The sequence below is a fragment of the Spinacia oleracea genome, chromosome 4, assembly GCF_020520425.1.
Source record: "Spinacia oleracea cultivar Varoflay chromosome 4, BTI_SOV_V1, whole genome shotgun sequence".
Taxonomy (NCBI): domain Eukaryota; kingdom Viridiplantae; phylum Streptophyta; class Magnoliopsida; order Caryophyllales; family Amaranthaceae; genus Spinacia; species Spinacia oleracea.
The window spans coordinates 7359245-7374368 of NC_079490.1; the positions used below are offsets into that span (position 1 = coordinate 7359245).

The 15124-nt window shown below is 33.2% G+C and overlaps 2 protein-coding genes across 2 annotated transcripts; one reads left to right on the top strand and one right to left on the bottom strand.

Moving 5' to 3' along the window:
• The first annotated feature begins 26 nt into the window (after positions 1–26).
• On the top strand, positions 27–4813 carry LOC110797237 (aspartic proteinase). The gene is made up of 13 exons (XM_022002328.2): positions 27–521; positions 835–895; positions 1060–1157; positions 1779–1891; positions 1978–2152; positions 2710–2749; positions 2863–2927; positions 3017–3130; positions 3225–3286; positions 3818–3977; positions 4070–4189; positions 4340–4425; positions 4521–4813. Exons 1-13 carry the CDS (start codon positions 192–194, stop codon positions 4603–4605), a joined length of 1509 nt encoding a protein of 502 aa, XP_021858020.1. The 5' UTR covers positions 27–191; the 3' UTR covers positions 4606–4813.
• Positions 4814–5164: 351 nt separating this feature from the next.
• On the bottom strand, positions 5165–12953 carry LOC110797236 (uncharacterized). The gene is made up of 8 exons (XM_022002326.2): positions 12797–12953; positions 11267–11341; positions 10651–10837; positions 7139–7293; positions 6738–6881; positions 6549–6649; positions 6287–6464; positions 5165–5482 (listed from the first exon to the last, which is right to left on the bottom strand). The coding sequence occupies exons 2-8, from the start codon at positions 11333–11335 to the stop codon at positions 5396–5398; spliced, it is 921 nt and encodes a 306-aa protein (XP_021858018.1). The 5' UTR covers positions 11336–11341; positions 12797–12953; the 3' UTR covers positions 5165–5395.
• Between the last annotated feature and the right edge of the window lie 2171 nt (positions 12954–15124).

Below are 15124 nucleotides of genomic sequence, written 5' to 3' on the forward strand. Positions count from 1 at the left end.
GCAATTTTTTTATTATCATTCATCATTAAAAAAAAATAAAAAAATAAAACATGGATTTTCATTAATTTCTACACTAGTAACTTTTTAGTTCTTCACAATTCTTTCTTTCCATGAAATTATTCTCTTTTAATCCAAAAAACATCAAACTTATTAATTAACTATTCAACTCTTATTAGGGATAATCCAACAAAATGGGTGTCAATAATTTGTTCCAAATTCTTTGTTTTTGGGCAATAATAAGTTGTTTTCTTCCTTTAACAATTTCTGGGTTAGTGAGAATCAGTCTCAAAAGAGCTCATCTACAACATCATCAAACAAGTTTCAATGAAATTAGATTTTCCAGGAAGTTGGGAACATTTGAAGTGGCAAATGTTGGTGATTCAATTATATATTTGAAGAATTATATGAACACTCAATTTTATGGAGAGATTGGAATTGGCACACCACCCCAGAAATTTGCAGTTATATTTGATACTGCAATTTCCTATCTTTGGGTTCCATCTTCTAAATGCAACTCTTCTGTAAGTCTCTGCTTTCAGATTTTGTTGATACAAAAGCAGTTATTCCAATGATGGTTATTAGTATGTTCGGCTATGAGAGTGCGTTCTATTGACCTAACTTTCACTTATTTTTTCTGACATTATGAAATATAAACTTATCAGAACTTATTTTAGTTATAAATTGTAATTATTGTTACTAAACTTATCTTATCTGAAATTAAGGGAACATAACAGGTTGTTAGGTTACATTATAAGTACACGTGAACAGTCGATAAGGTGAATTTGTGCTTGTATTCAATTATTAACTCATAATTAAGCTGTACTTTTATTGTAGGTGGCTTGTGATTTCCATCACAGGTATAATTCAAGCAATTCAAGTACATTCACCAAGATAGGTAAAACCTTTGCTTCATTATCTTAAAAACAAACTCATTTTGACAAATAATTTGAGACCATAATTTAAGTTTTAATTATGTGGTCAACTTGTCCATGTAATCTTGTCACATAGCTTGTTAAATGTTGATATGTGTAGCTAATAATATGCCATCTTACTCTCCAGGAACCCCGTATGATATTATTTATGGGACGGAAGCAAAACTCATTGGTATTCTCAACCAGGATAATGTTGAAATTGGAGGTCTACTTGTCAAAAACCAAGCAAGTTTCTAATTAATTTTATCAATATTTGATGTCTTAACTATTTTCTTGCACGTACACCCACCTACAAGAGGTGAGTGGCAGTTTCATCTCCAAAATCATGAACTATTTTCTTACACGAGTTTTTTTTAACATGACTTGTTGTGACTTACTAAGTTAATATCCTCTCCGTAGCACAACCTTAGTGAGAATTGAAGTTCACTTTTCGACTAATTATTGTGCAAGAAACATTCACATGATAACATAATAGGCATCATTGTTGCTAATTAGTGACAAAAATGGCACTCTTTGCTAGTTAGGAAACATAATTTGGCTATGTTACATGGACTTTTCATTTTTTGTAGTGAATGTTGTGCAATGCATGCAAATAATACCTTCCCTTGGAACAAATTAACTTACAATGGCTATATTACATGGATTCTTCATTCTTACACACAAAACTACTCTTAACCTCTGTTCTGTCACCTTATTTCCACTATTTCATGAAAAATAAGTTCAGATAAAGATAAGTTCATGAAAAATGGTTGACCAAGTATAATTTTAAATTTTATTATGTTCAGATAAGATAAGTTCAGGAAAAAAAAAGTGAAATCATGTTTTTACAAAAATGTATGCATGCAGATACTCTTCGAGGTAACTAGTGAAGACAGCCTAACTTTGGTACATGCTAAATTTGATGGTGTAGTAGGGCTTGCATTTCCAGATAAATCAGACGGGAACGCCAACCTTATATGGTAAACATTACTCCGTATAACTTAGGCATGAGTTTTTTTCCTCTTTTAATATGATCATAAACACCAAGTTTCTAACTATCATGTAGGCATACAATGGCAGAACAAGGGCTATTAGAGAAGAAGATTTTCTCGATTTGGTTTAACATGGATCCAGAAGCAGAATTAGGAGGAGAAATAGTTTTTGGTGGAGTTGATCCTAATCATTTCAAGGGAAAACATACATATGTTCCTGTGATCCAGAACCAGGATGGTATATGGCAGGTCAGTAGGAAACATAAAGAAAGTACGAAAATTTACGTGAATAATCTGAGAGTTATAGTAGTCTACTGGATTAGGTTTCGTGTACGCACGGATATTATAAAATTATAATTTGACCATTTTGTATAAAATATTTGAGTAAGACAAAATTGTTCGAAAATAAAGTAGTATGGAGTACAAAAGATTTTGACGGATTTTCAAAAGATTAATTAAATTTTAGTGAAATATACTGAATCTTTTCCATAAAAAGTTATTGAAAACAAATAAATGAATAAAAAAATAAAGGTTTTGGCGGGAATTTTTTTAGTATAATATATTACCTTAGAATAATCCAACTGTGTGTCTGTGGGCTTGTGTTTTTATTATGATTCCAACTTCCAAGTGATCAGAGATTCAGAGGTTACAGTTTTGGGATTTTTGTGAGACTATTGCAAGTATACGAGTTGATCCCCAAAGATGGATTAACCTAGATGGTCTAAAGTTTACATTAGTTGATCATATAAGTTAGTTATTAACAGACTTTTAATGACATTTAAGGTTTCTTCTTATTGTATATTCAGATTGAAATCGGGGAATTCTTCATTGGCAACCATTCATCTGGTATAGTTTCGGTGATCATAAACATCAGTTGATTTCAAATGATCTGTATTTAGTTCCATTAAGTTGGAGAAATGATCATAAAACTCTTTGAATTTCCATTCATGTTTTCCTAGGCTACTGTCAGGAGGGTTGCCCTGCTGTGTTAGACTCAGGATCACCATTACTTTCAGGCCCTTCGGTATTTTCTGAAATCTCTTCCATTTTCTCTTTTCATTCTCTACCTAGGTTCTGTTAAAATTATTCTACTGATATCTCGTGAAATTTCAGACTGTTATTATTGAGATAAACCACGCGATTGGAGCAAAAGGTGTCAAAAGCATGGAATGCAAAGAAGTAGTCTCTCAGTATGGAAAGATTATATATGATCTTTTAAAATCAGGGGTCTCTTTCTCCTTACCCGGCCCTTTTGTACTGTCCCTCAATTTCCCTTCTGAGTCGCGCAATTTATGAAAAGTTTATTATTTTTTATCTGCAGGTTAATCCTGATAAAGTATGTTCCCAAATCAGCTTGTGCTTCATTGGTTCTCAACATTTGAGGTTAATCCTTTTACATCTTAAAGACCTTTAGTTCTAAAGTAGATAGCGTAAATGTGAGGACTCGGTAAAATAATTTAACGGACTTGGGAATGAAATGAAGTTATAGATTGCAGAGTTGGATATACATAGCCTCTTTTCTAGGGCAAGGAAACAATTTTCACTCTTGGAGTTTGGCAAGACTTTGTTGCTTTGTTCTTTTTACCCAAACTCCCCTTACACGGAATCATTCTGATCTTGGCTCTATTCCGGTTTGGTCTGTTCTGGTCTGAATTTTTCTTATCTGGTCTGATTTTAAGAATAAGGTAAAGAGAACACAACCTAAACCCTAATTGGGACTTATATAGACTAGCTTTTAGTCGTATAATAAACGTGTTTCCCTCATCGAAATTTATATGAATACATGATCTTATTTAACCTGAAACCTTTTTTTTTTTGAGCCTGAGTCAATTTATACTTCATTTTTCCCAAGAGAGACTTAATGACATTTTCTTCTTTAAGAGTTCATATTCCATAAACCAAATTGATCTGCAGGAATGATCTGAAGACGGGACAGGAAAGACAAAACAGAAAAGAACTTACATCAGTTACAGATGATCTGTTATGCAGTGCCTGTCAGAAGACAGTAACTTGGACTCAGAACCAGATGAAACAGGAAAAAACCATCAAAGAAATACTGAAATATGTTAGAAAGGTCATTTTTTTATTACCTCATTTTGCAGATTTCTTTCTTCTAATTAAGCTTTTCAAGCTTCACTAATAAAATCTGGTTTCCGCTCGTTGCAGCTATGTCATAGCTTTCCAGCTCCTGCAGGAGATGTAGTAGTCCCTTGTGACCGTATCAAACGCATGCCAAACTTGACGCTCACGATTGGAAACAATCCTTTCACATTCACTCCTCAACAGGTTTGATTAGTTCGTTTCTATTTTATCAAGTGTGGTGTTAATTAGGTGCTAATGATGCTACAAGTTCAAGATTAAGTGTTCATCCAAATTCAAGGGCATTTTAAGTTTTGTGTTGCTTATACCCGTGTTACCTCCCTCAATTAACTGCAGTACATTCGTACAACTGAAGAACACGATAAAAAGATCTGCAGAAGCCAGTTTTATGCAGTGGATCTGCCATCTCCTGCAGGCTCATGGTACGCTTGATTTGCATTTTACGATACAAGTTGTTTGCTCGATATTTGAGGTCTTCTTGCAAATCCTCATTCGATGTTTGTCATCTTTGTCACAGGATCTTTGGAAATGTATTCATGGGAGTGTACCATTCTGTTTTTGATTTCGGCAACCAGCGAGTGGGCTTTGCGGAAGCAGTCTAAATAGATAGCTCGTAATCTCTGTTTTCGAATTAAGTTTTGTGCATCATATCTGCTCAATAATGGATGTTGTTGTTGCAACTAATCCTTTTCAAGTAGTCAGCAACAGATTTACATTGCAAGTCATGTAACTAGTACTTTATGGAATTAGGCTGTTAACTTTTACTGATCTGATCTATTTTAGCCTGATTTTTTCTGTTCTGTTTTATAATATGACCTGATCTAGTGTCACATATAATTTTCTTAGAGAAAATCAGTTAAATATGACAACATTTGTCTTGTCCGAAAGTTTTTTTTTAAAAAAATATCAAATTTAAAGCTCTCAATTATTGTTCTTTTAGTATTATTTTAAACCACTAGAAACATATGGTCATCTTATGAATTTTATTTAAAAGTAATAGTCATTCACTAAGCAATTTTCGAGTAAGGTGGGTTAATTAGGTTATGAAAGTATGTAAGATAGTTTTCCATCAAAAAAAAAAGTATGCAAGAAAGTTGCAAACCTTGCAAAATTTTCTACTTATAAACCAAAAAGAATCTCAGAAAAAAAAAAGGCAACAACTTGGATCAGAAAAGGCATATGATTCAACAAACTCGACACTCACAGCAATTGCAAGTTTGCAACTGTAAAACAACCATATCATTTAAGGTATCTATTTTCTGTTTTTCACACATGCATATCAACGTCTAAACAACGTAAAAGAAAGTAAAACAAACAGGGGGAAATGGGAAATTGTTATATGATGAGCGTCATTCAGACAGGCGTGTATTTGTTCTTCTGCAAATCTAGTCGTCAGGACTGATCTTCATCACTGTCATTTCCAAAGATAGAGACCACTGGTACCTTCGGCTTCTTCTTAGCAGCAATGTTGAATGAGCTCTGTCAAGAAACAAACCAGAAATGGGGTTCAGACCTTATATAAGAAAGAAATACCAGGAAATAATCACCATAGTATGAAGCAAGAGGATGGCAAGCTTAAGCTACTTGATGAAATTGATGCGGTAACAACCTGATAGTTACAGTTACAGCACCCTCCCCGAATCATTCTATTTCCTACTAGTGAAATGTGGTACAGCCAAAAATCTCATACAGATGATACATAATGATATTCCCTCCATCCGGAATCAGTTGTTACATTGTCCAAACACCTCATAATTAAGGTTATAATTTAACATATACAAAAAAAGGACCTTCGTAACAGTAATGTTGTTTCTATCCACATTTAGTTCAAGTAGTGGCATATTAGGAAACCTAATCATTAACCAATTATTTTAGGAAATGTGATGATTTTCCCAGGCACCTTAGAGTATCATAAGTGAGTCTGTGACTTTATTCTGGACATGGGAAGAACAAAATTTTCATAGTTAAAAAGGCATGTGGACAAGTTCTCAAAAGATATATTTGTGACAAGAGTCTTCGTAGTTCTAATAGCAGTCAATTCCAATTAATGCCCAAAGATATATTTGTGACAAGAGTCTTCGTAGTTCTAATAGCAGTCAATTCCAATTAATGCCCAAAGATATATTTGTGACAAGAGTCTTCGTAGTTCTAATAGCAGTCAATTCCAATTAATGCCCAAAGATATATTTGTGACAAGAGTCTTCGTAGTTCTAATAGCAGTCAATTCCAATTAATGCACATGATATAGATTTTGTATGACCTAAATATCACAGTCTTACATACCTTAGCTGTGCCACTTTTAGCGGAAAAGCCAAATTTCAGTGCTTTTCGCTGATCAATATCAACAGGTGCACTAGCAGCTGTTGTTGCATCCATAACAGGAGTATTTCCAGACTGCTCTTGTTCTTGCTGTTGCTGTTCCTCTTGCTCTTGTGTTTGCTGCTGCTTGCGAGCATCAGCACTGATAAACAAAGATCTAGAATAAGATTCATAATAACAAACAGAGGACAATCATATCAAAAAAGTTCATGTAAAAAAAGCAAACATTTGGGAAAACTTGGCCATCTCTTTCTCTTGTCGTTGCATTTCTCGCTTTAGCCGGTCATCGCGGTTGCTACCATGCATCTCTCTCATCTCCTTAAAGCGCTGTAGACACGAACACAATTGATTAGATTGGGAAAGCAGCACAAAGATAAGTGCAATAAATCAAACGAACGCAGACTTTACCATTTACCTTTCTATGATTGTGATCATAGGAGCTCAGGTGAGCTTCAAATTCCATAGCCAACTTGTATTGCTTGTTACACAGATCGCAGAAAAATACTTTGCGTATTTCCTTCACCTCAGTCTGAATTTTTTGCTCCCGTTCTGCCAACACCTGATTTCAATATGTGCACGAAGCAGGCAGAAGAACCCACCAGGTAATAAAAACTGCACGAAATTCTCAAGAGCTTCCAAAGTGGATGTTCGCTCATCCTATATCATTCCCCTCAAAAGACATACATATATGCTATATGCTGCCTTCTGTTATTATATATAGGTTTCACAAAAGGTAATGAATCAAACCACTTTATCTAATACTCCTATTACTGGCATTGATAGACTACAAACTAAATTAACAAATTGTTGGAATACCTCTCTCTTCCTTGCAACTTCATCTGTTTCCTCCACCTCGATGTCAAGCTTTCTACGCTGTATATTTTCTTCTGCCGTATAGTAATCATCTTCTTCTTGCTTTCCAATGCCTAGTTTCGGATCTCGCATGCCCGATTTTATTGGCTCAGTTATACCTGCAGAGGTCAAAGGACACTAAATTTCTTACAGTAATAGACAGCAGTAGCTACAAGCTAAGAAAACAAAAATCATACAAAACTTTTCAGTGCATTATAGGATTTGTATTATTTTCAGAAAACCACAAATCTGCTGCCCAAAGTTCTAGATGTTGCAAGTCAAAGTACTATATTAGAGGTCAGGGTATCCTGTTTTCTTTTAAGGAACAGGGTATCCCTTAGTCGTCTCTTCTTTTGAAAAGTAAAAGATACAATGTACATGATACATGCCATGCCTAATTCAACTATCAGCTTAAAATTTCTCTATGCCACTGGGAAAGAAGGTGGGACAATAGTCTAGCACCAAATTTGTTTTATATGAATCTCATTGCCTCTAAAAGGGAAAAATTATTGACAAAACAACAACAAAATCATAGGCTTATTCCAAAGGGGTACCATTAAAAATGTTCTCTACTACGTTTGTCTATGTTCCACGGCTAGACTTCTCTATAACTGATGTTGTAATAAGGGAAACTAGTGTTTATGCACGTCATGCGTGTGTGAAATTTCATATGAATATTGTAGTTTTATAAAGCAAAGGTCATACGGAGTATGTATTTGCTTAGATAAATGGAAATTTACTTATTTTTGTTTTGAAATGATCTTTTTATAGAAATAGATAAATTAATGTTTTACATTTAAACAAATTTAACACGATAATAAGGTATAATAGGCATTTCACAAAGGGACACTAAAAAGTCAAACACCTCATGTGTTTCCTTATACTTCCTCCGTTCTTATTTACATGACACAATTGGGTTTATGACACTATTCACACAAGCTCATTTGACTTCCTTTTGTGATTTATACTTAAGAAAAAACATAGTCGTGTGGAGTCTTATTAGATTCGTCTCAAGGGTCTTATTAGATTCATCTCAATAAATATTTTTTAAATATCAACTTTTTATAATTTTTTCTTATCCATAGTTGAAGATATTAATGTTTGAAATCATGCATTGGCAAACGTGCCTAAATAATTGTGTCATTTAAAAAAGAACAGAGGAAGTATAATACTAGTTTTATATGCACGCAATGCATGCGATATTAAATTGAAACGTCACATTGTGTTATTGCGTCTAATAACCTCAAATAATAAATAAGAAAAATTGTTCATAAAGTTCCTCCAAACAAACATTTCACTATTGTAACTATTGTGATTGTATTTTTTTATGCACATATAAGATGAGGCCACTAATCTCTATCTAATCTCTATTCTATAAGGGAAGAGCGGAGGGCATTTAAGTAGTCACACTTTTGGTGTCCCACTATCTAAAAGACTAAACTACCCTCAGTTACTTTACAATTTAATTAATTAGTTAAAAAATAAAGAATAAAATAATCTATAAAACATTCAAACAAAGAAGTGTAAAAACGTATCACAAATCAAGAAACAATTAAGATTATATCACTGTTAGAATATATGTTAATATATTCTGATTTATTGTAATTGATGTAAAAGTTGTAGCATTAGTCAACGTCCATATTTAGTTTGCGTAATTGACGCAATTGATTGGCATAACAACTGCTATATTATTCTCATATTGTTCTCCATGTATTTTGTGTATTGCAAGATCGTGAATGAAATATGAACGTTAACTAAATAGGAAGGTTAACTAAATAGTCAACGTCCATATTATTCTGTAGCATTAGTCAAAGTTCATATTTAGTTAACGTCCATATTTCATTCACGATCTTGAAATATATACAGAATACATGGAGAATAACATGAGAATAATATAACAGTTGTTATGTCAATCAATTACGTCAATTACGCTAACTAATATGGACGTTGACTAGTGCTACAACTTTTACATCAATTACAAGAAATCGGAATATATTAACATATATTTTAACAGTGATATAATCTTAATTGTTTCTTGATTTGTAATACGTTTTTAAACTTCTTTGTTTGGATGTTTGCTAGACTATTTTATTCTTTATGTTTTAATTAATTAATTAAATTGTAAAGTAACCGAGAGTAGTTTAGTCTTTTAGATAGTGGGACACCAAAAGTGTGATTACTGAAATGCCCTCAACTCTTCCCTTATAGAATAGAGATAGAGATATAATCTGATTTATTGTAATTCATGTAAATGTTATGCCAATCAACGTCCATATTTAATCAACGTCCATATTTAGTTAACGTCCATGTTTCATTCATGATCTTGCAAAATATACAGAATACATGAAGAATAATATGAGAGTAATATGTCAGTTGTTACGCCAATCAATTACGTCAATTACGTTAACTAAATATGGACGTTGACTAATACTACAATATTTATATCAATTACAATATATCTAATATATTCTAACGTTGATATAATCTAACGTTGATATAATCTTAATTGTTTCTTGATTTGTGATACGTTTTTACACTTCTTTGTTTGGATGTTTAGTAGACTATTTTTTTTTTTTAATTAATTAATTAAACTGTAAAGTAACCGAGGGTAATTTAGTCATTTATATGGAGGGACACCAAAAGTGTGATTACTGAAATGACCTCAGCTCTTTCCTTATTTCCTTATAGAATAGAGAGAAAGAGAAAGAGAAAGATACAAATGAATTATCAGATCTTAATTTAGTAGATTGAATACAAAGAAATCTCAAAAGACTATTAACAGTACCACGCAAAAGATTTTCACCAAGTACAATCTAGTTAGGAAGACTTCTAGCAATTCCAGTGTTACCTAATTCTCTGATCACCCGCACGAACCGCGAACCAAATACACGAATTATAACGTGAAAATGGTACTATTTTGGTCTAATTTAGCAAATTAGGTAGCGAATTGCGTACCCGTACCCAGTCTCATACTAGCGAACCAGGTAACAGTGAGCAATTCACAAAAAATAATGCTTTCTAGTAGTACGGTCACTTGAGTCTCAAAAAGGTAACATGTAGGTCAAGATCACTCTCTTCATTTCTCTTCAAACCAAGCTCATGGAGGCTTGATGAACTATTACTTTGTGAACCATGTCATCTGAGGAAAAGACAAATGGTGAATAAAGGGGCTATTCTTTCCAGTTTCCACCTAAAAACCCCTAAATTCATCAGCCCTAATCTGAATTTATGAAACCTGATTCACCTAAAACTTATATTTTAAGGTAAAGGCCAAGACCTGACATGATACACTAGCATTAACTGTAGGCATATCAATTATCATGACTCCAGAGTCATGACCCTGACATAAGTCACATAACTCAAATTGTCAAATTGAAATGCAGCACCCCAACTCCACAAGAAATATGCAGATATCGATTCAAACACACACACACAATTAATACAGCTGAAAGAACACCGAACAGGCGAACACGTACCTTGCTCATCCTTTCCAAGTCCCTTCCCTCTCCATCCCATTTTCTGAAGAAGCTTGAACCCAATATTAGATGATGACATTTGCCTGTCCTCTGATGCTTGTTCAACGTTATCCAAATTAACATTCTCAGTAGGCCTGTGGTTGATTGGCAAGCGAAATTCTTTGCCAAAATCCCCACCAAACAAATCCTGATAAACAAATTGCACAGAAATGAAAAGGAGTAAACAAAAAACATTACAATGTCAATCTAACTCAAACATAGATTGCCCACCTAGAAGCACTATGAAAATGATAAGCGGCAGCAACCAATACGACACTAAAATGCACCCACACTGTTCAATCCGATATCACATCTTTAACTACTAGTCAGTAGTCAATAGGTTGTTTGTAATTGTACTACAAGAGGGAAGAAAGAATTCAAAATAAATGGAACAACAAAATCACCGTAGTTCTGAAAAAAGGTATCAAGATTCAAGACTCAAGAGTTCCCAATAAACAAAATAGAATAACCATTCACGATTTAGGTTGTACGGCGTAGTTCATTATTAAGGGGCTGCCCCCATACTGCACACAGTAGATTTCCTAAAAATGTAAACCTCGTGCGAGGAGTCCTTTACCTCTTCCCTTTCATGTTTTTTATCTCGCCGGCTTGATTCTGCTGCACTGTATTTCCATCTACGGTCCATTTGCCCCTGTAAGAGGTTAAAAAACAAAGAAAATCAGTCCTCTGATTGTTCTTGTCCAAATCTTTAATTAATATGGAGATCCGTGGATATATTGAGGTTCATCAAACATAAGAAATTGAAAACTTCTTCCATTATCTATTTCAATATTTAACAACTTAAAATATGGAACATGTTTTGACAATAATCCATCAATGGCAAGCGACAAATGGACTAGTGAACAACAGTTGAAATAAAAGTTACAAGAATTGATCGTAGCATAACTCAGGATAAAACTGCTCAGACATTTCTTTAAGAACGTGATATTTTTAAAGTCAGATGACAGCATAGCTATAGGGAGTTGTGTAACAGTGTAGCCATCTCCCATGAACTTTTCTTAAATGCATATGCAGTGGCTAATATCTAGAGCTACCAAGCCTACCATAGATGCTACAAAGCCTACCATAGATGCTACAAATATTAACGAGATATGTTTTAGATATCTATGCGCCAGCAGGCAAAATGATGCCTTTCAGTGAGAGGCGGCATATTATTAAGTTTCAAAACTACAAATAGAAAAACCTAAATTAAAATGATGTTTCATGGTTTATCTTAGCACCCCCACCACCTAAATGTTGTTCCGCACTTCACACACTTGTGATCAGTAGTTCAGTACCATGTAAACTAAAACATCCTGCTAGCCACGTCTGCTTCCTCCGTTCTCAGACACCCATCAAATAGGAGCATACAATTTACAATAATCATAGACAATTCTCGCTCGTCAATACATTCACACATCCTAGAGTTATAAAAGGAAAACTAACAAACAACTACTTTTTATTTATCAATCCATTCACAGACATAATGTTACTACTCCGTATCATCATCCACGTCTACTTCCTCCAGTCTCAGGCACTCAGCAAATAGAAGCACACAACTTACAAGTTACAATAATCAATTAATCATAGGCAGTTCTCAACCGTCGCGCAAATCCTAGAGCTAGAATCGAAGACCAAACAAACAACGTTCCTATATCAACCCAATCACAGAGTCACAATTTACAGTGACATCTAGCTATAAACTAACATACAAGCTTCTAAAGCTAGACAATCAATAATCAATGGAACACATACTCCATAGTCGATTTCCAGCAAATCACTTGCTAATACCAAATATATAAGAGAGGGATTATCAATACCCAACCCATCAACTCCCCAGCAACTCACCAAAATTCAACTTTTTTCGACGAACTTTGCCAAACAACTAAACGGGTAAATAATGCCAAAAGTAAATGAGATTTAGCAAGAAATTAAAATCAAGCATAACTCGACTCCTAAAGCAGCAAGCAAAAAAACTTTAATTACAGTACTCAATTAAAAACCCTAGATTGAACAGTTAAGATCATACCCACATAAAAATAATTGGGGAAGAAATCAAATTGATAAATTGAATACTTTTTAAGTAAAGCAGAGATCAATAGATTACCAGAAGAGCAACGACCACCACTATCTCGTTCTCTCTCTCCTTTGACTGTGACGCTGTGTCTGTGCTCTCAAATTCTGGGTTACCGGGATTTTGTTTTTGTTAGTTCATAATGAGAATTCACCAATAGTATTATGAGACGAAAAAAAAACGTTGTCCAAACTGTTTGGTCAAAAGTGGCCCAAATTCCATTAGGCCTCAATTATGAGCCTATGGCATTACGGAAGAGTACATAATAAGGGGAATCACATTGACTTAAGGGGCCGTTTGGTTGGAGAAAGGGAAAGGGAAAGAGAATGAGAATGGGAATTAAGGAGAATGGAATGAAAACCCTTTGTTTAAGAATGTTGTTTGGTTTGTCCATTCTTCTCCCCTCTCTCTCTCCTATTATTAATTATTAATTATTAATTATTAATTATTAATTATTAATTATTAATTATTAATTACTAATTATTAATTATTAATTACTAATTATTAATTATTAAATATTAAATTATTAATTATTAATTATTAATTATTAATTATTAATTATTAATTATTAATTATTAATTATTAATTATTAATTATTAATTATTAATTATTAATTATTAATTATTAATTATTAATTATTAATTATTAATTATTAATTATTAATTATTAATTATTAATTATTAATTATTAATTATTAATTATTAATTATTAATTATTAATTATTAATTATTAATTATTAATTATTAATTATTAATTATTAATTATTAATTATTAATTATTAATTATTAATTATTAATTATTAATTATTAATTATTAATTATTAATTATTATTATTATTAATTAATATTTGTTATTTATTATTTATTATTATTTATTATTATTAAAGAGTGGTCAAGGGAAAGGGAATGACAAACCTTGGGGGTGGTAGGGTATCATTGTAGAGGGATTTGGGGGTAAGTGAAAAAGAAAATAGGGTAAAGGGAATGACAAAAACCACCAAACAAACAACAACAAATGGAATGAAGCTCCATCATTCCCTTTCCCTTTCCTGAAAACCCCCAACCAAACGCCCCCTAAGTGCACTTGTTGGATTCACTTCTTTGGATGTGATGTAGGCAAAAATGAGAAAAATGAAGTTGTCATCTTTGGGAGCATAAATCACATTCTAGAAATTTCTAGAAGTGCAACTTGTTGTTTGTTGACTAAGTAACATTGTCATGCACCCACAATACTTAACTCTATAAATATTAGTGTTGGCTCATTTTTGAAGTGGTAGGTAATGAACTGATAATCCACCACATAGATCCTGCAATGATCCGATTCACAAGTTTCTCTTATCCGGTGAGGCTTATCCGATCAATATAATAAGTAGAGCTGGTAAAACCTGGCACAACACGGTAAGAGCCACACACGAAAAAAGGGGTTAATGTCAAGAATTTTTGACATGTAGTTAAAAGGGTCAACACGACACATTTAATTAAACGGGTCGGGGTACTACTGAGTATTGAGACGAAACTAACACGACTTAACCAACCCAAGGAAAACAACCAATAATTTAATGTGTTTGGTGATAAATCTTTAGAATGGAGCAAACTTTATTGTACAAACACGACAAGATCGACAACACGAATCAAGCACGAAAAAAGCGGGACATTGTTAAAGATTTCCGACACGATTAATTAAACAGGTCGGTTAGTGTTGAGGTTCTCTAACCCGTTCACATTCCATATGAACACGATCGCGATACTACAATACACGTTTACCGGCGCTAATAATAAGAAATTAGTTAAAATAAAAGTCAAGAACTCAAGACCGACAATTTACAAAGTCTATTTGGCAAGGCATAAAAGCCTTTTAAAATAGCAACCAAATGCAAGATAATATATGCTTAGAAAGAGAACTCATTTCTCTCCGTTAAGCTAATTTAGCCTAAGTAGGCATAGGATGGATTTTCCTCGGTGCAAATTTCGGAGACCAATTTACTCATACTTGTATGCAGGTTGTTCGGTATAAAACACCAACCAACCGAAGTCTTCTACGTCCGATACAAATCAACCTCGTACCCGAAACAATATGTGACACGCGTAGATTACAAATTGTCATTTGTTTTTTTTTTTTGGTGATTACAAATTGTCATTTGTTAGTATTGAGGAATAACAACTATTGAATACTTGAGTTAGAATAGAATTACAATTAGATAGAATACACGAGTTAGAATAGAATTTCAATTAGATAGAATGATAGATGCATTGAATTGTTGATGGAAGTTTCTAAAGAAGCTAATATTTTAGTATTTTACATACTTCGTACTACTACGTAGTTAAAGAAATAAGAAAATGAACATCTTTTGACTAAAATTAG